The sequence below is a fragment of the Globicephala melas genome, chromosome 6 (genome assembly GCF_963455315.2).
Source record: "Globicephala melas chromosome 6, mGloMel1.2, whole genome shotgun sequence".
Taxonomy (NCBI): domain Eukaryota; kingdom Metazoa; phylum Chordata; class Mammalia; order Artiodactyla; family Delphinidae; genus Globicephala; species Globicephala melas.
Genome location: NC_083319.1, coordinates 8,095,294 through 8,119,783, shown reverse-complemented (window position 1 = coordinate 8,119,783; position 24,490 = coordinate 8,095,294). Strand labels below are relative to the sequence as shown.

The window sequence follows — 24,490 nt, the reverse complement described above, 5'->3', positions numbered from 1 at the left end:
CCGGGGGCCTGGGGAGAGGTGTTAGACAATGAAGAAGCCCAGCTCCAGTCCAGAATCTTTCTGTGGCCACTGCAAAAGCTTTATTACCCAATTGTGACCACTTCAGTGCGGCCATTTGAAGAAGGAAGGTTGAATGCAATGGAAGATTTACCTTAGGATTTGTCTCTTTGGCCCCAGAAAGCCATTTGAAAGGCAGGGACAAACAATTACACCGTGTCTTGGTCTTAGCCTGTTTAAACAGCACAGGGAGGACGGAGCTCAGCGGGCAACAGAGCAAACCTTCCAAGGTGAACCCAGCTGCCGGGAGCTGGGGAGGACCAGCCTGCCCTGCATCCCAAAGGTCAGACCCTCTGCCTTGGTGGGCAGGGGACCCGTCTTGCCTTTCTTTCTGGGAGAAAGGGAGCGATGAGGCAGAGTGGAGGCTGGAGTCTCAGTGCACGGAGGCCGGCACTCCTCACGGGTCTGCGGGTCTGCTGAGCGCTGGGGCCTTCCGTCCATTTCGTGCCCTGAGCGTGGCTTATGTCATCTGATCCTCACAAGAACCAGGGTAAGTGGTAGCACCCCCATTTCACAGATGAGGAAACTGAGGTGCAGAAAGGTTAAGTAATTTGCCCGGGATTAAACAGTTAAGAAGGGGTAGAGGTGAGATTTCATTTCAGCCTACCTGGAACTTTGCCATGTACTGCCGTCATCTTCCCTTAAGAAAGCCGTTTTTAATGGGACCAGTCGAGTTCTCAGGATTAGAACAGAAAGGCGACTTGGCTGTGATTTCTCCTGCCTGGGGTAGGAGAACCTTGTTCACCTCCTGAGGCTTGGTTATTTTGAATCTTTTCTCCTTTCTCAGGATAAAAATGAACTGGAAAAAGGAAGGAGATTCTGCCCTGTGTGTGGCACGCTGTAGAGTCCAAAAAAGGTTCTGCTGAATTGAGCTACTGCATTTAAGAAATGGACGTTCATTTTTCCTTTGCTAAGTGGGAGGAACTTTTGATGCAACAACTTTTGCAGTGGTTTCAGGTTAAGCACTGAGGAGAATCCTTAGTCTGTAATGGGCTCATCCAGGGCGACAGGGGTCTCGGCATCTGTACTGTGCCTGAGATGTGACAGGTGTCGCTTTCTACCTTTTGATCATTTTACAGGAGCTCGGAAATGGCCGTGGCGTTATCTATTATGAGGAACTTTTATCTCCAGACCTGCTTGCCTTATGGCCAAGGGCTTAAGGGACTGGCTGACTCCTTTTAAATTCACCCACTTTTGACTTTAATAATTAACTGCTCCACTTCCCAGACTCACACCGACTGGCAGCTCTTGTCAGCCCTCCCCCTGGGCTGGCCTGGCATCAGGACTGTTCTGAACGGCTTCTTTCCTGGCCTACAGAATCGGGAGCAAGGCGGGCTGAACCTGAGACCCACACCTCTCACTGACACTTCTCCCCAGAAGGGAGATGGATCAGCTGCCTGGGGGTGTGGGGAGCCCCAAGAGGGAGGTGCGTCAGCTGGTTTTGGTTTGAAACAAGCAAGAAAGCGCTTCTGGGCGGTGTGGACCCTTTAAAGGCAGACAAATTAAGAACTGGAAGAGTGTTTCAGCAGCGTGCGTCCTTTTCCAGCACAGCTGCTCTTGAAGGTAGGGGTTGGAGGTTGGGATCGTGGGCCGGTGGGGCCTGGCTCGCCATTTCTCTCTGGCAGACGCTGCCGCAGCCTCGTGGGGACCTCGTAGAGACGTCACTTTGGTTCTCAGCCTTCTAAGTGTCCCAGTGGCGCTACTTTGTTCGACTCTCATTTCTCTCTTAAATATGTCTGCTGGTGAGTCAGGTTCCGGCCAGCTTTTATTCTCAGAACTGTTCCAGTTTCCCCCCTTATCTTTGTCTTACAGTCGATCTGCAGTTGGAGAAGAAAGCCATTAGTCTGGAGTGGGAGGTGCCCTGAGCGGCATTCAAGCTTTCAAATCCTGAGGGGCCGTCTTCTCAGAAGCTCAGAGAATTTTGCTCATTGTGTGTCTAATTGCCAAGTGCAGGCAGGTTTCATTGGAAACCGGCTCCACTGGGCTGTCATGGCAACCCGATCATCAAATGACACTACGGCTACAGCAGCAAATGAGGCTCGAGGGCCTTACGGGTGGGTGGGGCTAGAATAGCTGGATGCTGGCAATATATTAATATTTTTGGCTTGGTCTGAGTCATTGGCGGGGCGGTGGAAATACTGTATGAGCTAATGCCACACTCCCAGAGGTACTCTACCTGCCCTGTTGTTACTCGTGGTATTCCGGCACTTACGGGGATCTTTGGCATGAAACAGTGGTAGAACAAGGAAAGCTGGTGGGGTGGGGGCATGTGCAGATTTGAGGGTGAGAAGATGCTTGTGAGAGGAACTGCTACTTAGCAGATTAAGGGAAATCGAATGCCACTGAATTCTAAGGCATCTGGAGTGGCTGCCATTGTTTCTGAGTACTGGTTGTTACAGGAATGGACATTGGAAGAAAGGAAACAAAAGTAGATCTGGGTCACAAAATTAGAACAGGTAAAGATAGCAGAGAAGACGTGTCGATGGCAGGAGAGGGAGAGAGCACTTTACTCGGGCCTCCAGAAGCACCGGGAGCTGGTGTGAAACATCAGGAACGGAGCACAAGCCCTGCTTTATGAACTTTTTTTTTTTTTTTTTTGGCCACGCCACGTGACATGCGGGATCTCAGTTCCCCAGCCAGGGATAGAACCTGTGCCCGCTGCAGCGGAAGCGCGGAGTCCTATCCGCTGGGCCGCCAGGGAAGTCCTGAGCCCTGCCATATTCGTCTTCCTTATTTGTATTTCTCATGTATGTGTTCAGAGCTGTAACAGATACATTTTTTGTGTGGTTTTTTTTTTAGCTAAGGCTAAAATTACTCCCCCGCATCTGCTGCCTTCCCATGTGAGGTACTGCTCACTGTAATTCTCAGGGTCAGGCTGACAAGTGTTCTTTGGAAGCTGAATTCTAAAATCTCTTTATGGCAGTGTCAGGCTTGGATGCTGTTTTAAGTGGCCATTGTAACAGGAGCCAGGCTCTGGTGAGCCTCCGCCAGCTGGCTCTGGGGCCCGGGCAAACCAGGTGGCCTCTCCTGGTCTGTTTCTTCATCTCGGAGATTCAGAGATGACCCCAGGGCCCCTGTGGGGCCCAGTGTCTGTAATTCCAGGGAGAGAGCATTTGCCTTGGACACCAGGTGCCTGGAGATTGGCTCAACTGAGAAGTAAAGGTTTCTGTGTGACAACAGAGTTCTGCATGACCTATGCAACTCAGGAAGATGGGTGGTTTAAATAAATAAGCAAACGCCAGTTTACGTTTGTCCAATGAAGACATTCTGTTGGACTCAAACACAGTTGCAAAATAGAAATACGTTGGAGCCCTTTAAGATTAACACTGGAATAGAATTAATGTAAGCGTTGTAAAATAACATCTTGACAAGCACATGCAGAACTTTTCAGAGAACATTTCCTGGCCCTGTGATACCACTGGTCTGTAGAGTAATGAGCTCTGTTATAATCAAGGACATTCCATTCTGTTGATTCTAGAAGATAGTTGCCCTTGTTTGATAATGCTTTAATAATTGTTCCTTATATATTGAATGCTGATTTCACTTTCATTTGGTATTGTTTTCAAATCTCTTCTCAGATTTGTCTTGTAAATATATCATACAACTCAGTGGTACCAAAAAAAACCCCTCAATGGTACAATTATGTTTACCAACATTATTTGAAAAACATAGTTTAGTAGGAAAGGAACATCTCCAGTTGAACAACTTATTTATTCAGTCAAAATATTTGCCATTTTGTATTGGAAGGACTGCAGTTGTCACTGAAATGAGACACTTCAACAGATCTGTGTAATTTATTTTCGTTTCAGAAGCAATCGTGAATAATTTTAAAAAGGAAGATCAGCATTTAAAATTCAGCTCTTTTATTTATAAATGTGAACTTCCTTTAAAATAAAAATAATAATACAGTATCTTTTTGAGTTGAGGTGGACAAAATACCCTGAGGACTCTATTTGCTGGCACTCGGGAAACCAAACCTAAGGTCTTCATCAAGAGTGGTCGTGTTTGTTTTTTGGGGTCTCAGAGGCCTGCCAAGCACGATTCATTCATTCATTCAGAAACTGCTTATGTCAAGCACCTCCGTAATCAAGGCAAGGGCTCATTCCAGGCAAGGAGGTACAAAGGCCCTGCCTTTAGGACCCCAGCAGTAGAGATAAGATGTACATAAAAATAGCCGTAAAGCAGAACATTCTGGATTGGGCAGCTTAAGAGACAGCTGAGTATCATGGATTTAGGTGGAGGCTGAGCAGGAATTTGCCTGAATAATCCTGAGCTGCCTCTGGATACCTCATCGGATCCTCCCTAGTGGATGGATGAAACAGCCCAAGACCTGTTTTTACAGACTCACCATCAGATCTCTTTTAGAAGGGCTGAAATATCATATAAGTTATTAAAATCTGTTTCATAATGATGTATATAAGCATCAACATCTTATTTTCTGAACCTTTTTAAAGTTCTCAACAAAAAGCTTTTTAGTGAATTTAAGAAGTTCCTTTTACTTTGGTGGATCCCCAAATGACATCCATCTGTATTTAATCCATCCTGGTCGCGAGGTTTCGTCTATATTAGGAAGTGGTGCACTGTAGATGGAACATAGCGAGATGGATTCCTTTTTCATCTCTGTGACGTGGGCTCTTCCTCTGCAGCATGAATCTGACATCTTCCTTGGGAAGGAATGAGGTGGAGGTGGCAGGGTGGCCCTTAAATAAAGATCAGATCCTGACTCTCCAAGACCTGAAGTTTCCTCTCATCCTCACCTAAAAGGGACATTCTAGGGCAGTGTTGCTCAGTAGAACTTTCTGTGATGATGGAAATAATGTGTGGCCATGCAACCAAGGAAATGAACTCTTAGTTTCATTGAATTTTAGTTTATTTAAAATTGAGGACTTCCCTGGCAGTCTAGTGGTTAAGACTCCACCGTTCAGGAGGCGCGGGTTCGATCCCTGGTCAGGGAACTAAGATCCCACATGCTGTGTGGCGTGGCATAATAAAATAAAAGTATTGAGCAGCACAGTTGTAGACCAGAAAGCTCTGATGCACTGAACTTTAGAGCGTCCTGAATGAATGTGGGCTCTGAAGACCACATCCGTGGATCTTAAGTGAGGCCCAGGCTGACCCCAGATTGGTGCTGCTGAGGAGTGCCCCGGCACCATGACCTGTGGCCTAGAGTGTCCTCTTCCTGCCCCCATCATTTCAGCCTCTCGGTGCTTGTGGGGTCCCCAGGCAAAGCCTACAGGGGAGGGGCTGCTCATGTGCAGGGTGGCCTGGGGAGGGTCACTAGAGCCAGCCAGAGCTGTGCCTGGAAAGCCCTGTGGCCCAGGCAGCCGGCTGAGGGGCAGCTCCCCTGCAAGTGAAAGACCCCTCCCCACCCCCACCGGGGGCTACTTCCAGGACTTCTCCCCCCCCCCCCCCCCGCCACTGACTTCTACCCTCACAGCGAAACGGGGCCGTTTCAGGTGAGCATTGATTCATTCTCTACCTCCACCCACTTATTTTTCTGCTGGGAATGATTTACCAAGGAGAGAAACCACTGTATTGTGTGACGCGTTTGGGGACCTTGTGGAAAAACAGGCCAAAGGCTGTTTGTTTGGAGGGATTGGCAGCCAGAGGGTGAAGGTTTCTGGGGCAGATCCCAGGGCAGGGCAGAATGCTCTGCCCGTCTCCGAAGGGTTAACTGGGGAGCAGGTGACGTCAGTCCTGATCTTTATCCCTCTGCACTCGGCCACGCACGCCTCCTTGCCGGGCTCTGTGCTCATTGGCTGTGGGCGGGAGGTACAGTGAGCAGACTTTTTTCAATTAAGTGAAAGGACAGGGTGGAGGCAGCCAATGACAGCTGCGCCCCAGCATACCTTGTGCAAGTGTGCTGGGCCGGGCAGCATTCTCCTGCCTCCACGCCGCCTGAAACAGCTCCCACCAGCATGCTCTGCCTGTGCCTGTACGTGCCCCTCATCGGGGAGGCCCAGACCGAGTTCCAGTACTTCGAGTCCAAGGGGCTTCCCGCCGAGCTGAAGTCCATCTTCAAACTCAGTGTCTTTATCCCGTCCCAGGAGTTCTCCACCTACCGCCAGTGGAAGCAGGTCTGTACCGTGGAAGGCAGCGGGCGTTTCATCAGTGTTGGCTGAGTGAATGGATGAGCTGGTAGAGGGTCCGCATGCCTCAAAGGTCCCCCCACCATTTCTGAGCCTGCCAGTTTTTCCCCAGCTGTCGCGTAACTATAGGCAGCTAAAGGGCTATTACGTCATGGGAGTGACCGGCTCTCATGTGACTTCCAAGGAAGGCTGGAATTATAGGGAAGGCACTTGTGGGAGACGGAAAGGAATTTTCTTGCGGAGGGCGGGGTTCTAAGCAGTGCAGGGCCAGGAAGTGCAGGGGCACAGTCTAGCTGCTTTATCTGAGCTGGGGGGCAGGAGGGGAGGGGAGAGGCCCCTCATTGGAGACCCAGGAGTTGGAACCGTGGCTGCAGAGGCTGGAGGTGACAGGGCTGTGCCCTGGGTGAAACAAGCCAACGGGCAGGGGTGAGGGGACCTTCCTAGGCGTCTCTTTGGAGCAGGAGGCAGCAGAAATCATTACTAATTTAAATATGGGGAAACAGCTACAGAGTCTGAGGGGGTCGCCTGCCTCCTAAAGGGACACCCCAACTTCTCCGTTAATCAGATCCTGTGCTATCCCCCCGTGCTCACGATGGCAGTGACGGTCAGATGGTGTGCAGGGGGTGGTGATTTGCATATCCTAGGAAGGAGACCGGACTGAGGTGGAAGCAACGACTTAGAATATTTTGAAATCAGCTGCATGAGCATGTCCTTGAGTTATCTGTGTCACGGGCACCCACCCAACAAGGCACATGGATCGCGTTGGTGCCAGAGCAACCCAGATACCAACGAGCTTCGTGCCTAGCGTTCGCCTCCTGTCTAAATGACGTGCAGATTCTATTTCTGCTCCTCTCATAAATCTAGGGTGCTTAACCTATATGTAATCTGCATTTTGGTGGGGAGCACAAACGTCTGCAGGAAGTTAACGTAACTCCAGACAGCTGACAGAACACGTGCCAGCCTGTGTCTCCCCTTCCAGCCACACCCTCCCTGAGCTGTTCTTTGGATCATGTTAGGTGACACAGTATCTGGAGAGGACCAGCTAGCCAATGGCCCATCAATTTCCAAACCCACTGGCTCAGAAGACTTTGAAACCCACACTGGTTTGTGGAGAGTGACTGTATTTCTTGCTGAGAGAATTGGGCAACACAGGGAGACTCTAACCATTTTCCTTAGGGGATTTTTGGTCCTAGTTTTGGGGTGTTGCTGGGTTGGAGTGACTCATGTATGTTCCCCACCTTCTTGAGATTAACCTTTAGAATGCCAGCAGACACTATACAGAGGTGGCTCTGGAGTCCCATCAGGCCTGGCTTGAATCCTGCCCCCCAACTTCCCTAACTGTGCGACTTTGGATAAATTACTAAACCTCTGTGACCTTCTGTTTCCTTCTCTGGAAAATGGGGGAAATGGTAGTACCCACCTCCCAGGCCTGTTTGCGAGGATTCAGCGGGTTACTAGAGGTAAAGCATTTAGCAGGACCCCGGGCACAGACCAAGTGCTTGTGCTTTTGTGGAAAAGTTCCAGTTGCTGAGCATCGAAAACGGACTGCAGCTGCTGAACAGAGCTCATGTCTAAGGGCAGGCGCAGGTTTTTGGAACCTCACTGCCCAGGAAAGGGTCTTTTAAAGCTTCCTTGGGTCACTGAACTATTCCTAAGTGGAGCTGCCCTGCTTTTCAGTGCCTGGTTAAGGGAGCTGAGGTTGGTTATAGCACCTGGCTCCCCTGAGATCAGAGACAGGCAGCGCCATCACGCACAGGCCCAAGAACAGTTCCCATTGCTCTTACCACTTCTCCATCCTCCAGAGTTCTCTCTGGCAGTATTTCTGCCAAGCAGCCATTGGCAGGGGCCGGCTCTGCCCTGTACCTTTACCCTGGTCGCCCCCAATTGTTCTTGGGCCAGTGCCACTTTTAGGGATAAAAAGAGCAAGCTGCAGAGTTTCTGAGGGAATCTGGAGCTCCAGGGCCACCCCACATTTGGGCAGAGAGCATGTGGGGCTGAGGCCTGGCACCAGGGACAGAGCTGCAGGGGAGCCGGGCAGCTGGCCTGGTGGAAGTACCAAGCCCACCACTGCCGGCCTCTGTCAGAAGGGCTCCTCTTGCGGCCTCTTTTTCCTCTTTCTCATGAGGGAAACACGGTGGGTCCTTGGCTGGGTTCTGGCCGGCCCTAGGGGATCCAGGTGGTGGCCCTGGGAGTGGAGGAGGGGAAGTGTCTCGGGTCATGGGGCCACCTCTGTTCACGGTTGAGCAGTTGTTTCCTGGGAACGGGACACCACGAGGGACCCGAAAAGCTGAAGGACAAAACCTTACTTTTGTTTTATAGAAAATTGTACAAGCTGGCGACAAAGACCTCGATGGGCAGCTAGACTTTGAAGAGTTTGTCCATTATCTCCAAGATCATGAGAAGAAACTGAGGCTGGTATTCAAGAGTTTGGACAAGAAGAATGATGGTGAGCATTGCCCCCGGGGGCCAGCGGCGGGCCCAGCGGTCCTGGGCCTCTCCGCAGGGCTGGCTTCCGGCTCACGGCCTTTGTTGTTCCAGGACGGATCGACGCGCAGGAGATCATGCAGTCCCTGCGGGACCTGGGAGTCAAGATATCTGAACAGCAGGCAGAAAAAATCCTCAAGAGGTGAGTGCATAGCCGCCCCTGCGTTTGGTTGAACAAAAGTGTGACGAAAGAAGGTTTCTTGGACTCACTCCCTCGTGCCGTTCACTGTATTGACCCTGTTTCTGTGAACTTTGGCTTCTGGTGGTTGGAAGGGATGAATAAGTAACCCCTCCCAGAGACCAGCTGCTCCCCGGGTTCCTGGTCAGCTCCGGTGGTGGAATCACAGATCACCTGGCAGAGTGCCTGAGCGCCAGCCACCCGCTGAGAGAGAAGACTAGTGGGGGATTTTAGTAGGTGAAAGGCCAGCGAGGAACACCCTTCTCTGCCCGGTCGTTCAGGGGCAGGGCTCACGTGGCCGCCCTCCACTGTGGGGAACTTCCTCTTAACACAATGCTCAGGTGTGCTGCCCCGAAAGGCATCCCGCAGGCCAGGGGTGGTCCTGGGGACTGGCATCATTGCTGTGCTGGGAACTCGCACAGAACAGCCCCAGAGCCACTTCCTGTCCTCTGGAGCCTCCCCAAGTCCCAGGGGCCCGAAGCCGGCTGGCCAGGGACGGCAGCCTCTGGCCCTTGCTCCCCTCCGCGTGGAGGGCGCGTCCTCGTGCTGTGCCGTGGCGTGTGCTTGCGTCACTAACCTCCGCGCAGAGCACTTATTGGTGTTGTTTCTCCTCTCTCCTCTGCATCTTCCTTTGTCTGTCTGTCAGAGTACGAACGGGCCACTTCTGGGGCCCTGTCACCTAGTAAGTATCCGTGTCACTCTCGGGACCGCCTCCCTCCTTGACCTCTGTGCCCGATCGGAACGGGGTTCTCGTGGGCCGTCAGATCCCGTTTTTGTACCAGGTGGGATGTGGAGCCACCTGGCCTTTTCTCCTCCGGGGCAGAGGCGCCTTCTGTGGTTCCCTGGTGGCCGCGCGCCTGCCCTCGGCTCCCCTGGAGGTGGGAAGCGCGGCTGACAGATGGGGCCTGTTGACAGTTGGGCGACCCACATATTTGTCTTGCAGCATGGACAAGAATGGCACAATGACCATCGACTGGAACGAGTGGCGAGACTATCACCTCCTGCATCCCGTGGAGAACATCCCTGAGATCATCCTGTACTGGAAGCACTCTACGGTGAGCCCCGCGCTCCCGGGGCCGGAAGGTGGTTTCTCCCTCGTCCGTTCATAGGGTCCCCTTCGCCCAGCATCAGCCCCCATCCTGGTGGGGGTTCCCAGCCCACCTCCCCTTCAGTGGTGGGGCTGTCTGCTTCTCTGCCAGCCTTCCACATGCTCCCTCCATCTCCCTCATGCCGGCCAACCTGAACGGCCTGCCCATGCCCCAAACACGGGGCTCCCTCTGCTAGAAACAATGCCCTCCTGTCCCCACGTGCTGCCTGTTCTTCAGGGTCCACTGTAAGCACCCTCTCCCTGAGCCTCCTTGTTCTTCCAAAGCCTCCTGAGGGCTGCTCTGCAGAGATCCAGTAGCAGAGCTGTTCAGTTTCTCCCCCCGGCCACCCCATGTTTTCTGTCATTTCTCTCTATGGCAAAAGAATACCTCCCCACTGCTTTCACCCCCGGTCAGAAACACACAGAGCTCTGCACCCTCACTGGTAGTGGCCCCATTGACCCCTCGCCCACGAGCCCCCTTCACGCATGAGCGTCCCTTTCTGCTGGTCCTTGCTGAGTATCCCCTGGTGGCAGTCTTATCCATCCTGGACCGTCGACTCCAGAAGAGGAGGCCACAGGTCCTCCTCTGTCTCCCGAGGTGCCCTCAGGGGACGCCTGGCATCTTCGTTGGCTGAAATTAGGTGAACGCTCTGCGGGTAGGAGCCGCGGCCCCGTGGGTCTGGCCTGCAGCCCCAAGGTTGGAGCAGAGCTGGCTCTGCCTGCCGAGCCGGGAGGCCGCCTGGGAGAGAGGGCATTGCACAGGCAGCACAACCTCTCGTGTTTGCAGAAGTCTTGCATAATGTTCTGCCAACGTGATCCGGTTACACATCAGGTTTCAGAAGAATTTTTATCCCTGACTTGATCCTTCCAGTACAGCCAACCTGGTGATCCTCAGCTGCAGTGCCTTTGTCAGCTGTTCTTGCAGGAGCCCCTGGCAGTGTCCCGAAGGGCTGTCCGCATGGTTTTCTACCTGCGTTCTTCCAGCTGTGCTCTCAGTTCCAACCTGGGCCTCTCCAAGGCCACAGACAGCTCAGAGCTTTGCTGCCTCCACATAGCGAAGGGGTAGGGGGTCCATTCTAGGCGGCAGAAGGCTGTGGACCTAGCTGTCTGCCGGCAGTTCTGCCACAAGCGTCGGGAGCCTGCTAGATTTATCGTTGTTGGTCTTCCTCACAGATCTTTGATGTGGGTGAGAATCTGACGGTCCCCGATGAGTTCACGGTGGAGGAGAGGCAGACGGGGATGTGGTGGAGACACCTGGTGGCTGGCGGTGGGGCGGGGGCTGTATCGAGAACCTGCACGGCCCCCCTGGACAGACTCAAGGTGCTCATGCAGGTACGCAGGAAAACAGGCCCCAAGCCACCTGGTTTCCACCTTGGGTTTCTTTGGTGGGTTGGTTTCCCCTCCCTTATCTGGGGCCCTGCTTTGGGCCCATACTTTCCTAACCCAGTAAATCAGATTGGAATTATTGCTCAGACAAGGATGACATTAGATCTTGGCCTAGGTGGCCTTTTGCACATTAGATCCTGGCCTAGGTGGCCTGATCTAATTTTATCTGAGGCCCTTAAGCCAGGAGTCACATTACAGGGCCACACCAGAGGCAGATGACCCCAGTGAGAACTGGAGTGTGGCAGGAACCTGTTTCCTTAGGCGCATCTTACATAGGCCACCACGTGGGGGGTAGTGCGAACAGATCCTCACCTGGCCTGGACACCGTTCCCTTGGCTGGGCACCCAGCTCCACGTCCACAGGGCAGGTTCAGCTCATGCTGAACCCAAGTCGGGAGCAAGGTTGTGAAATCGAGCTGCCTGAGGACACACCAGTGGACTCCAGTGTCTTTTGGACAGTGGCCAGTCACCCCCTTGTCCCCTGACTTGCGTTCTGGCACTTTTCGTGGCAGGAACCCTGCTCAGAAAAGGTGTCATCCTTTCCTTACCCCCTCAGCGCCTCCTGGGCCTGCCTCGGTTTGAGGTCTATGGATGGAAGAATGAGAACTCCCTTCTGGTGCTGAATCAGGGAGGCGAGTGGTTCAGGGAGAGGAGCCCTGGGCCTGGGACCCGACCCGGGGTCCCATTGTCCCAGCTGGGTGACCTCAGGCGAGTCACTTCAGCCCCAGGACTTCTACTGCTCTGGAAACTAAGGGGTTCGAACAAATTGCCTCATCAGTGTGTTTTTCTTAGCCAAATCCCCAGGAATGCTGTAGAGATTAAAAGCTGTCCTTGGGTGAAATGACAAAATGCCAGGGAGGTGCTTTAAATTAATGGGGGTGGGGGAGGGGGAGCAGGGGGAGGGGTGGGGGGCATCAGTTGGCTGGTTTGATGATGGTTGAAGCTCATTATGGGTTCATGGAAGCTCATTATGTAATCCTGTATACTTTTATATATGTTTGAAAATTTTCCATAATAAAAAGCTCACTTTTTTTTTTTTTTTAATTTATTTTTTGGCTGCGTTGGGTCTTCGTTGCTGGGCGCGGGCTTTCTCTAGTTGCAGTGAGCGGGGGCTACCCTTCGTTGCGGTGTGCGGGCTTCTCACTGCGGTGGCTTCTCTTGTTGCGGAGCCCGTGCTCTAGGCGTGCGGGCTTCAGTAGTTGTAGCACACAGGCTCAGTAGTTGTGGCTCACGGGCTTAGTTGCTCCGTGGCATGTGGGATCTTCCCGGACCAGGGCTGGAACCCATGGCCCCTGCCTTGGCCACCAGGGAAGTCCAAAAAGCTCAACTTTTTTTAAAGCAGTCCTTGTGGAGGTGTTTAGCATGGGGTTGGCGCCAGCAGGTGCACAGCAGGATCTGGTGGGACCTAGAGCAGCCACGTTAGGCTCTCAGGGTACCGAGCTGGCCTCAGAGTGCCACGAGGGCGGAGCCTGGCTGCCGTCGATCTTGGCTCTTTGTCAGGCAGCGGTGGCCCTGCGGCCGCTGAGCTCCTTCTGACCGCTTGTCCTCCCCCCCCAGGTCCACGCCTCCCGCAGCAACAACATGTGCATCGTGGGTGGCTTCACCCAGATGATTCGAGAAGGAGGGGCCAAATCACTCTGGCGCGGCAATGGCATCAACGTCCTCAAAATTGCCCCCGAGTCGGCCATCAAGTTCATGGCCTATGAACAGGTGAGGACCCAGCTCCCCAGGGAGAGTCGCCCATCAGCAGCTGCTTCCTGAGCTTCCCCTGGAATGAGGTCCCTGCCTTGGACCTGCCCTGGTTCCCTGGAACCTGGAACCAGTCCTTGTACCTGAGGGACAGCAGGGCTAGGTGGGGGGTGGGAAGGCCTGAGCCTGACCCCAGCTGTGCCAGCAACCAGTTCCACTGGGGGCCAGTTCCTTCCATTTCTGGGCAGCATCAAAAGTGCCAGGGACACCAGGTCTTGGCTAAAGCTGACAGGCCCCGGGAGGAAGGGTGGGGCAGGAGCAGGTATGCTGGTCTCTGGGGGGTATCAGTCTGTTTGCTCCCTGTTCCAGATCAAGCGTCTCGTTGGGAGTGACCAGGAGACTCTGAGGATTCACGAGAGGCTTGTGGCAGGGTCCTTGGCGGGGGCCATCGCCCAGAGCAGCATCTACCCGATGGAGGTGAGGGCCACGTCAGTCCTGGGGCGGGCAGTGTACGTGGAGGTGAGGGTGCAGAGTGGGCCGGGCTCACACTTCCGTCACTTCCGTTGGGCTCTGCAGGTCCTGAAGACCCGGATGGCCCTGCGCAAAACAGGCCAGTACTCGGGCATGCTGGACTGCGCCAGGAAGATCCTGGCCAGAGAGGGCATGGCCGCCTTCTACAAAGGCTATGTCCCCAACATGCTGGGGATCATCCCCTACGCTGGGATAGACCTGGCCGTCTACGAGGTGAGGCCCTAGAGGACTCAGGCCCCTTGAGCAGCAGGAGAGATTCAGAAACCCCCTCCTGGCCATGTGTCACCCCTCCACCCCCCTTTGTCTCCTTCCAGACTCACCTGTCCATTGCAGGGGTGTCCTGTCACACTGCCTGCCCCTGGCAGCCCCCAGGTTCTGTACCCCCAGGGGCTTGGCAGGCAGATCTACAGAGCACGATGCCCTGGGGGCTTCCTGGGCCCCCAGCAGACTCCGGAGCACAGGAGTCTGGCTCTTGGGGGAGGGAAGGGAGGGGCTGCCCCTGCGGCATCCCCATCCTATCCAGAAATCCCCAGTGACAGCAGAAACAAAGGTCAGGCAGGCCGGGAGCCCAGCCAGCCCCAGGCTGGCCCAGGCCAAGTGAATCAGGTTACAGTGGCCTCGCGGATCCCATGTGATGGGGCAACGCCTCCTGTGTGGATCCGGTAACTGTCCCCTCAGCGCCCCAGTCTCTCACTGCCTCACAAGCCCTTTCTTCCTGGGGCCTGCAGGCCCTTTGGCTCATCCCCGCCCCCCTCTGCCCTTTCAGACACTTAAGAATGCCTGGCTGCAGCGCTATGCGGTGAACAGTGCAGACCCCGGCGTGTTTGTGCTCCTGGCCTGTGGCACCATGTCCAGCACCTGTGGCCAGCTGGCCAGCTACCCACTGGCCCTGGTCAGGACCCGGATGCAGGCCCAAGGTAAGGCTGGTCTTAGGCCAGTCAGTCCCCAGGGGCCCGTCTCCCCGGGCAGGTTGGGACGTAGGGAGGGGCCGGCGAAAGGCCCCTGACGGGCGACCTCGCTCCCTGCAGCCTCCATTGAGGGCGCCCCGGAGGTGACCATGAGCAGCCTCTTCAGACAGATCCTGCGGACCGAGGGGGCCTTCGGCCTGTACCGGGGGCTGGCCCCCAACTTCATGAAGGTGATTCCGGCCGTGAGCATCAGCTACGTGGTGTACGAGAACCTGAAGATCACCCTGGGCGTGCAGTCGCGGTGACGGGAGGGAGGCCAGCCTGCCCGCGGACTCGCTGATCCTGGGCCTGCAGCCCCGGGATGTGTAGCCATCTCATTCTGTGAATGTGCCAACACTAAGCTGACTTAAGCCAAGCTGTGAAGACCCTGGGACGCACCTGCAGGGGTGGGGGCAGAGCCGGCAGGCCCGCTGGGTCTGTCCTGCTGACCCTGGCTGACCCTCGGGTCCATTCCAGGGAAGACCTGTGGGTGTTCCTCAGGGTCCAGGGCTCAGCAGGACACAGGCTCGCGTGCGTGGGGACAGGACATTTCCTGTGCTGCCTGCCGAATAGCTGGGCTGGGAGGCTGGCTTCGTTCTTCCATCGCGTCCTCGCAGCCAGACCATTGGCGCGGGGCGCCTTCGGGCCTGCTGAGCGTCCTCCCCGGGCCCACCTTGCTTCCTTCCTTGCTGCTGTTTTAAATGGTAGGAGGAGGGCCCGCAGCCCACTCCCCCCGCCACGCTGCTCCTCTCCGCCCAGTCCGTGGGGAAGGGTGGTTCTACCTGACCTAAGGCCGACTTCCCAACCGGCAGCGCAGCCACTGGCAGGGAAGAGGGAGGAGTCTGGCTTCTGAGCTGCCCCGCAGACGGGCACCTGGATGCCCGTGTGCGTGACGAGGGCAAGGCTGCCTGGCGTCCTGGCGCATGGCTTCATGGGTCCTGGGACCCAGAGGGCCTCTGCTCCCTGCTGCTGGGGGGCTCGTGGGGCTCCGAGCGGGCCCTGGCCCCTGGCAGGACTGGCACCAGCTCAGAACTAACTCCCTCTCCCTTCCCGCCGGCATGAGGGCAGTGGGCATTGTGTTGAAGCAGGAAGGGCAGTTTCTGCCCTGAGTCTGCACGCCCTGGTGAGAGAAGGAAAAGGTGATCAAGGCCTTAATTATGTATTGTTGGAAAAAGGGTTTTGTTCAGAAAGACAAGCCGGACAAATGTACAAGTTCTGCTCTTCCAGGGAGAAGACAAAGAGAGCCAGTGGCTCGGCCGACCGCGTTAAAGCCTGTTTCTGACGCCCCGGGGATTCGTGTCCAATCCCAACTGGGGCAAAGTGGGACCAGCCTCACATTCCACTGACGCAACGTATCACACTGCTGGGAGCCTATTTATTTTGTATTTATTTGAACAGAGTTATGTCCTAACTATTTTTATAGATGTGTTTAATTAATAGCCTGTCATTTTCAAGTTCATTTTTTATTCATATTTATGTTCCTGGTTGACTGCACCTTCCCAACACCTGTGAGGTGGGGTGGGAAGAGGAAGGAGGGGGCCGTGGCAGTGACCCTTCTCGCTGCTGCACCATGTCTGTCCAAAGAAATTTCTTTCGGAACTGGCGACAGAAGAAAGGCAAGAAGGCAGAAGGGCCCTGATCACGGAGAGACGGTCCTTCGGCGGGTCAGGGCAGGGCCAGCACCTAGGAAGCCTTAGGATCTGAGGGTTTGATCAGGGGCCAGGAAGAGGGGGGAATCTCAACCCTGTTCAGGATGGAAGTCCAAATCATTTCTTAGACTGGGAGGGATTTCTTTATTCACCCTTTTTGAAAGACAAGGCAGTGAGGTGCCTATCACTGTGAGTTTGGGGTGGGGGCCAGAGGAGAGGGCGGCCGGCTCCCCCCCCGTACCTGTGAAGCGGGCCCCCTCTGTCCTGGGCCCCCCGCTACCCCTGCTCAGTAATGCTGGTCAGCGTGCAACTGCACAGCCACACTTCCATTCACCAGAACGGCCTGATGAGGACAATTTAAATAGGATGCAAAGATCAATGCAAGATTTATTGTTATATATAAATAGAGTTATAACTGGAATTGGTGACAAAGCAAATTAAGAAAGAATTGGAAGTTGTCATTTAAAACAGCCTTCTAATAAAGTTGTTTCAGAGCTGATGATGGAGCCGTGGTTTTCCTGACCTGGGCTTGGGCGGCATGGGGCTGTTTACATGTTAGAATACAAATCCCTTTTTCTCATGAGACAACATGAGAAAGCTACCCCTCAGAGTAGCTACCCGCTCTGGGCTTCTGGACGCACCCCCTCTTTAGAATGGATGGTCATTGTATTTGGGGTGCTCTGACAGGTCTCCAGTGCCCCAGGAGATAGTGAGTCTGGTCCTTCCTCAGCCCTCAGCTGATTCAGCCCATGTCGAGCCGAGCTGATCCCTTGTCTCCTGCTTGAAGCACCTCCAGACACCACTGTGCCTCTCTTCACTTCACTGGGTGCCCCTCCCCAGCCTCAGATTTGGTTCCTGCCCATCCTTCTGACGTAGAGATGCTGGAGGGCCCCCCTGGACATTCTTTATCCGCTTTCTGGGAACAGGGAATGTGTCTGCAGTTGTACCTCTAGCAGTGCCCAGTGCACAGAGTGCTCAATGAAATGTTCATTAAATAACTCGACACCCCCGTCCCCATCCCCCCACTGACAGCCCTTGGTGCCACTGGCTGGTGGGGCACTGTATGAAGCAGCCTGGGGAACGTGCCAGGGGGCTCTGGCATTCAGAGGCTGTAGGGAGACACAGAAGTGTGCCCTTGCGTGAAACGCATATACCACTTGTGCTGGGTTCAAGTGTCTCCCCAAAATTCTTGTCCACTGGGAAGCTCAGACGTTGCTTGATTTGGAAGTAGGGTTTTTGCAGATGTAATCAAGTCAAGATGGGGTCATCCTGGGTGAGGGTGGGCCCTAAGTCCAATGACTGGTGTCTTTATAAAAGAGGGAAATCTGGACAGGCAAGAGAGCGCCACGCAGGGAGAAGGCCACGTGAGGACAGAGGCAGAGGTTGGAGTGATGCATCGACATGTCAGAAAATGCCAAGGATTGGGACTTCCCTGGTGGTCCAGTGGTTAAGACTCCATGCTTCCACTGCAGGGGGTGCGGGTTCGAGCCCTGGTCAGGGAACTAAGACCCCGCAAGCCTCGGGTGCGGCCAAAAAAAATAGGATTGCAGGCAGCCACCTGAAGCGAGGGGAGAGGCAGGAACGATTTCTCCCTCAGACCCTCCAGAAGGAACCAACCCTGCTGGCACCTGGATTTCTGGCTTCTGGCCTCCTGAACTGTGAGAGAATTCATTTCTATTGTTTGCGGCCATCCAAGTTCATGGCAGCCACAGGAAACAAATATGCCACTTGCGTCAGCTTGTTACCAGGGTAACAGGCATAAACCATTTCCCAACCATTGGTTGGGTCTTGTCAAGTTGGTCGTCCCCGCCCCACCCCCGCCCGCCCCCGTCCAGGCTTCTCCTTGGGACGGTGGCCAGGTCCCAGGTTCCCAGGTCCTCAGTTCCTTCCAGCTGGGAGTGGGGCTTCTCCAGCACAGAAGTTAATTTTGGGAGGTGCTCTGAGGTGGGTGACACTTGATGTGTCACCAAGCCAACCTCCCTCCTTTGTTCCTTCATCCCTCCTTTCAGTCTTTAATTGAAGGTCACTTTCTTACAGAGGCTGTCGCTGGCCACCCTGCTTCCTATGGCAGCCCTGTTCCACGCCGTTTGTTCTTCTCCCTTGCACTTCTCCCCGCTAACTAGAGGGTGGGAGTACCGGCTGGCTTTCTCACTGCTGTTCCCAGTAGGTGCCCGGCACCCACTACAGGCTTAACGAATAGTTACTAATCGGATAAAACCCATCCAAACGTTCTATGGTGTGGGAAGCAGAACTATACCCCCTCCCAAAGACAGCCACGTCGTAACCCCCACCACCTGTGAATTAGGTGGCATGGCGAAGGCTAATTAAGGTCACAGATGGAATTAAGGTTGCTAATCAGCTGACCTTAAAATAGGGAGAGTAGCCTACATTATCCAGGGGGATCCAATGGAGTCACAAGATCCTGCCACGTGAGAGACAGAGGCAGGGAGAGGCGGGGAGGCGGGCGAGGACTCAGCCCGAGGTCGCTGGCTTTGAAGATGGAGGAATGAGGCCCGAGTCAAGGAATGCTGCGGCTTCTAGAAACTGGAAAAGGCAAGGACCAAGTCCTGGAGAGCCTGCGGAAGGAACGCTCCCCTGCTGACAACCCTGATTTTAGCCCGGCGAGACGCATTTCAGACCTCTGTCCTACCTCCAGACGAGCCTGGGAGGGCTGCTGGAAAGTTGAAATGAGACAGGAAACGGAAATGGCCGGTCCTTAATAAAGAGTTTTATCTCGCAGCTCCCCTGCCCCATCCTGGATTCCAAACTCACAGAGTGATTTCCCCTAAATGCTTTTCATTCCAGTCCCCCCTCCCTCCTTCCCGGGGTGAGGAGGCCTGGGATTTCTGGCATGGGATGGGGGTGGGGGCAGCTCCCACCGTGGGATCTGGCCCATCCTCTTCGTGCTTCCTTTCTGAAGCCAGACCTTCTCATCTCTTAGTCACGGGAGCGCCATCGCTGAGCGCCAGCTGGGGCTCTGCAAACACAGGGCACAAGTGCTGCTGCCGCCATGTCCCCATTTTACAGAGGCAGAAACTAAGACTCCAGGAGGGGAAGGGACTCGCCCAGGCCCTCACCGTGAGCAGGTGACGCGGCCTCGAAGGCAGGTCAGAGGACCCCACTCCCGCTGCATGCTTGGGGGGTGAAGATGCCATGGGGTCTGCTGGGGCCCCTGCCCCCAGAGCAGGCCTGGCGGCCTGGAACCACACCACGACCCACCTGCAGGGACCTTCACTGAGCGGCAGGTGCTCCTTGCCTCACCTCAGGTAGGTGACACCTGGCGTCTGGCTGCTCTCCTGGCCAGGAGGCCACAGAGAGCCGGAGAAAAGTGGGGCAGGCATGTGCTTGAATCCTGGCACCTGGCGGCGTGATCCTGGGCAAATCTCATGCCTCTCTGAGCCTCAGTTTCCTCACGAGCAAGACGGGCACAATATTTGCCTTACAGCTCAGAGCTGGAAGGGACTCCTCCGGTTCATACAAAGGGCAAATGTTGGGAATTGCCTGGCGGTCCAGTGGTTAGGACTTCTCACTCTCAATGCTGAGGGCCCGGGTTCGATCCCTGTTCAGGGAACTAAGATCCCACAAGCCATAGCGTCCCCCCACCCCCCAGAAAAGGGCACATGTTGAGCCGGGATTCAAACCACTTTTGCTGACTCTGAAGCCCTGTTCTCAACCTCAGCTCTGGCCAGACTGTCCCCAGTCCACATCTTGCTGGTCTGGGCAGGTTGGAATGTAGGGGAAGGGTGAGAAGAGGAACAGCCTGCCTGCCGGGCCCCTCTGCTCAGGCGTGGACCTTGGTCCCTGCCCTCCAGGGCCAAGAAGCAAGAGCAGACCAGCGAGTCCCAGTTATAGTGGCTGGAGAGGCTGGCCAGTGCTGGGTGGGAAGGCCAGCAGGAGGGGAGTGATGCAGGAGTGCAGGAAGGAAACAAGAAGGCCAGAGGCCCACCCCAGCCCCCAGGGGCCAGGCAACCTAGGCCTCTCCTGCTGTCAGCGTCCCATAACACAGAGGCTGGCGGGGGAGCGGCACAAAGGGACCAAACATTATCTCCCCACGGCAGCTGTGAAAGCCCCATGAGCTGGCTCCACCCACACCTGCCAGGGTTGGGGGTCCCCTGCTGCACCAAAGAGCCCAACCCCTGCCCCTCATTTTAGGGAGGAGGAAACTGACACAGGGCAAGGGACTTGCCCCCAGGTCACCTGGCTCCCTGTAGCCGCTTCTCTTCCCTGACTACAATGGTCTGTACCATTTGTATTGGTGTCCTATGGCTGCTGCTACAAATCATCACAAACGTGGCATCTTAAAACAACACAAAAGCAGGACTTCCCTGGTAGTCCAGTGGTTAAGACTCCGTGCTTCCATTGCAGGGGACACGGGTTCGATCCCTGGTCAGGGAACTAAGATCCCGCATGCTGCGTGGCACAGCGAAACACACACACACACACACACACACACACACACACACACACAATTTATTCCTTTACAGTTCTAGAGGCCAGAAATCCAAAATCAATCTCACCTGAGCCGAAATCAAGGCGTCCCACAGGGCTGGTTCCTTCCAGAAGCTCTCAAGGAGAATTCATTTCCTTGCCTCTTCTGGCTTCTGGAGGCTGGCTGCTTTCCTTGGCTCTCGACCTCTTCCTGGCGTCATTCCAACCTCTCACTTCTGTTCTCACGTCTCCTCTTCTTTAGTCAAACCTCCCTCAGCCTCCCTCTTATAAAGAGACTGTGATTACATTTAGGGCTCATCTGGATAATCCAGGAAAATTTCTCCATCTCAAAATCATTAATTTAATCACACCTACAGAGTGTCTTTACCACATAAGGTAACGTTCCCAGGTTCCAGGGATTAGGACCTGGATATATTTGGGGGCCATTATTCAGCCCACACCACACCATCCCCCCACTACCACGTCTGTTCCCCATTAGACACTTCTGCCCGTCCACATCCTTCCCATTGGACTGGTTAAAAAAATTAGGGAAGAGTCATCCAGTGGAGCATGGCATACTGTGGAACAGTCATTAGAAATGGTGAGGGAGAACAGTTACTGATCTGGAATGTGATTCAGGAGCTACTGTGTGATCTGAATTTTTATTTCAAAAAATATGTATCTAGAGAGAGAGAGAAGTAATGTGACATTGTGATTAAGATCATCGACTCTGGAGCCAGGAGATCTGGGTTCAAATCCTGCCTGTGCCATTTACTGTGTGACACCAGGCAATTCATTTAACCTTTCTGATGCCTCAGCTTCCTCATCTGTAAAATGGGAATATTTGTACTTACCTCATAGGGATGTTGAAAGGATTAAATGAGGTAATATGTATAAAGTGCTTAAAGTGGTGCTTGCCACAAAATAGGCCCCATTTAACTGTTAGATATAAATATTGTACATAAAATATAAATTATATATATAAATATAAAATATTTTATGTGTGTGTATATATATATATATATATATATACATACACACTATATGCAGATACATAAAAAATAACTAGAAGGCTATTCTCCAAAAAAAAAACTTTTTTTTTTTTGGCTACGCCGCGCAGCTTGTGGGAGCTTAGTTCCCCGACCAGGGATCGAACCTGTGCCCCCTGCATTGAGAGCACGGAGTCTTAACCACTGGACTGCCAGGGAAGTCTCAAAACTTTTTAAATTTTTGATATTTAAATTTTTAAATCTCAGTGATGGGTCTGTGAATAACTGGTATCTTTTTGCTTATCCACAAGCTCTATTTATGCACAATGAACAATTACTTGCATAATCAAAATGAAAATTTTAAATTTAATAATCTAACAAAAATAGTGAACCAGAATCCTAATCCTTAAAGCCCCTGCTGTGGCTTGCTCTCCTGAGGGAGCCCTCCCTGACTCCCAGGGAGGAGGGATCTCGCCATTCTCACGGCTCTCTTCCCTTCTTACTTCCTGGAGCACTTGGCCGTGAACTCCAGGAGCCCAGCAGGAAACAGCAGGGAGTGTGTTCTGAGAAGAGACAGCAGACCCCACCGGCTGCAGAAAAACACCCCTCACACATCAACAATGCACATCAACTTTGTGCAACCTTCCCATCCCTGATTTCAACAACCCCATGAAGGGTGACTGACCTCCGAGAGCTTGCCCACGGATGGCCAAGGATGGGGCTTGCCCAAGGTCACAGCAAACAATTGCAGAGTTCCCACTTCAGGCCTTCTGCTGCTACCAATGCCCACAGGCACAAGCCATAACCTAAGCATTACCAAGATGGGGCAGGGGTTCCTAGCTTGCGGCCTTTTCCCCTGAAAGGTGTGACTCTTCCTACCTACCCATCTTCAGCACTTTGCATGCTAAACCCATTTTACAGATGGGCAAATAGGGTCCCTGGAAAATGAAGATGGCCCAAAGGTGCGATCCCAGAATTGGCCACAAGGTGGCAGCACCAGGTCTTGTGGCCATCCCCTACAGGGCTTTTGCATCCTCTACCGCCCTCTGCTGGTTATGGGAAAAGGTAACTGAGGCAAGGTTGTCACCTCTGGGGGAAATACTCCGTGAGAGAAGCAGGACTCAGTGCCCCGTGGTGGCCTTGCATTGACTGGCCATTCTCCAGCCCGTCACAGGGAATGGGTCTAGTTAGCACAGTCCTTTTCATCAAGGTGACCATTTAGTGGAGGTGGGTGAGGAGGGTGTGAGCAGGCTCCTCTCTGCCTGCTGCAGCCCCAGGGATAAAGCCCCAGTCAGGAGTGAGGCCCCTATCCCCGGCATGGCTCTGCCATCAACCATATCCTCCTCTGAGAAATGCAAAAACAGAAGAAAACATCTCTGTGAAAACAAGGAGAGGGGTGGTGATGAGTAGCTGGGGTCTGGCCTGCCCCTGGCACCTCCTTCGCCAGACCAGGCCTCAAGAGGAAGACATGATCACTGGATTTAGCAGGGAGCAGAAAGGGCAGGAAGCACAGGGTGGGACTGTGGGACGTGAGACCCTCCCCAGGCCATGGTGCCATGGACTGAAGGTAGACGCCTCATCCCAAGCAGGTCACATCAAATGCTCCCTTTGGGGAATTTGGGATTGAGACAGAGAAAGGCGAGTCGGCCTCCTTGAGCAGCTGGAAAAGCACCAAGTAACCCTGGGGGGTGACAAGGAAAAGCCTGTCTGTGAAGAGCAGGCAAAGTGGGGAGGGGGGCAGGGATGCAGCCCCGAGGTGCTCCTGGCCTAGTGCCTGCCCCGCTGAGGGAGGCTCTGGGGTCCACAGGCCAACGCAGGTCCTTGGAGCAAAGGCGCCTTGGGACTTAAAGGCCGATCAATGAAGGGGGAACTGCATCCTGGACACAGCGGTGACTCGGGAGACCTCAACACCTGTGGGCCCCATGGAGGCAGCTTCCACGGCTCCTCAACCCACAGACTGGTGTGGCCTCAGGCCTCAGCTTCTCTCCTTCCTCCCAGAGGAAGGAGCACTCTGCAGCCATGAAGACCCAGCCAGTGTGACACGGTGACAAGGACAGATGCTCGCCATGGGAACAAAAACAAGCAGGTGGCAGACAGCCCTGCAGAAGCTGAAGCCACTGCTCCCAAAATGACACTGTCTGCCTCCAGAGTGCTTGTCGCTTCTACCTTATTTGAATGTTTGCTAATACAAAAACCATGAATTTTTTTTTTTTTTTTTGGCCACGCCGTGCAACTTGTGAGATCTTAGTTCCCCGACCAGGAATCGAACCCGTGCCCCCTGCATTAGGAGCATGGAGTCTTAACCACTGGACTGCCAGGGAAGTCCCCAAAGACCATGAATTGTTTTTATGTTTTAAAAAAATTAACAGGGCTTCCCTGGTGGCACAGTGGTTAAGAATCCGCCTGCCAATGCAGGAGACACGGGTTTGAGCCCTGGTCTGGGAAGATCCCACATGCCACGGAACAACTAAGCCCGTGCACCACAACTACTGAGCCTGCGCTCTACAGCCCGCGAGCCACAACTACTGAGCCTGTGTGCCACAACTACTGAACCCCGCGGGCCTAGAGTCCATGCTCTGCAACAAGAGAAGCCACCTCAATGAGAAGCCTGTGCATCACAACGAAGAGTGGTCCCCGCTCGCCGCAACTAGAGAAAAGCCCGTGCGCAGCAACGAAGACCCAACGCAGCCAAAAACAAATAGATAAAATAATTTTTTTAAAAAAAAATTAACAAAGAAAAAATTTAAACTCTCCTGAGAGGGTTGCCCAGTCACTGCACAGTAGGGAGGGCCCGGGAGGTAGAATTCAGCTCACTGGCTGCCTGTCGGGCCTCTGCAGGGCCACCTCAGCAGACCAGTGTGCCCCTCATCTGCTGAAACCAGGGGAACAGGGACCCCACAGCCCTGCCTCGTTCCCAGAACCGCTTCTCTCTATAGCCCCCTGTCCCAGCGTCCCCCCCACCCCACCCCCACCGTGA

General features: G+C 54.1%; 1 protein-coding gene across 10 annotated transcripts in view; it reads left to right on the top strand.

The window, feature by feature from the left end:
* The window catches only part of SLC25A25 (solute carrier family 25 member 25), a 33,042-nt gene extending 16,447 nt beyond the window's left edge, over positions 1 to 16,595 (top strand). For 4 of the 10 annotated variants that reach the window (XM_030858533.3, XM_030858540.2, XM_060300373.1 and 1 more), the window contains exons 2-11: positions 8,466 to 8,592; positions 8,685 to 8,772; positions 9,455 to 9,490; positions 9,752 to 9,863; positions 11,069 to 11,227; positions 12,838 to 12,990; positions 13,339 to 13,446; positions 13,546 to 13,713; positions 14,267 to 14,417; positions 14,529 to 16,595. In XM_030858533.3, the coding sequence (XP_030714393.2) occupies positions 8,466 to 8,592; positions 8,685 to 8,772; positions 9,455 to 9,490; positions 9,752 to 9,863; positions 11,069 to 11,227; positions 12,838 to 12,990; positions 13,339 to 13,446; positions 13,546 to 13,713; positions 14,267 to 14,417; positions 14,529 to 14,713 (1,287 nt within the window). In that variant the 3' untranslated portion in view covers positions 14,714 to 16,595. Of the gene's footprint in view, positions 1 to 570; positions 1,621 to 5,482; positions 6,135 to 8,465; positions 8,593 to 8,684; positions 8,773 to 9,454; positions 9,491 to 9,751; positions 9,864 to 11,068; positions 11,228 to 12,837; positions 12,991 to 13,338; positions 13,447 to 13,545; positions 13,714 to 14,266; positions 14,418 to 14,528 lie in introns of those variants that run through there. The other 6 variants (XM_030858535.2, XM_030858541.2, XM_060300372.2 and 3 more) reach the window with 5 other exon arrangements.
* The last annotated feature ends 7,895 nt before the right edge of the window (positions 16,596 to 24,490 follow it).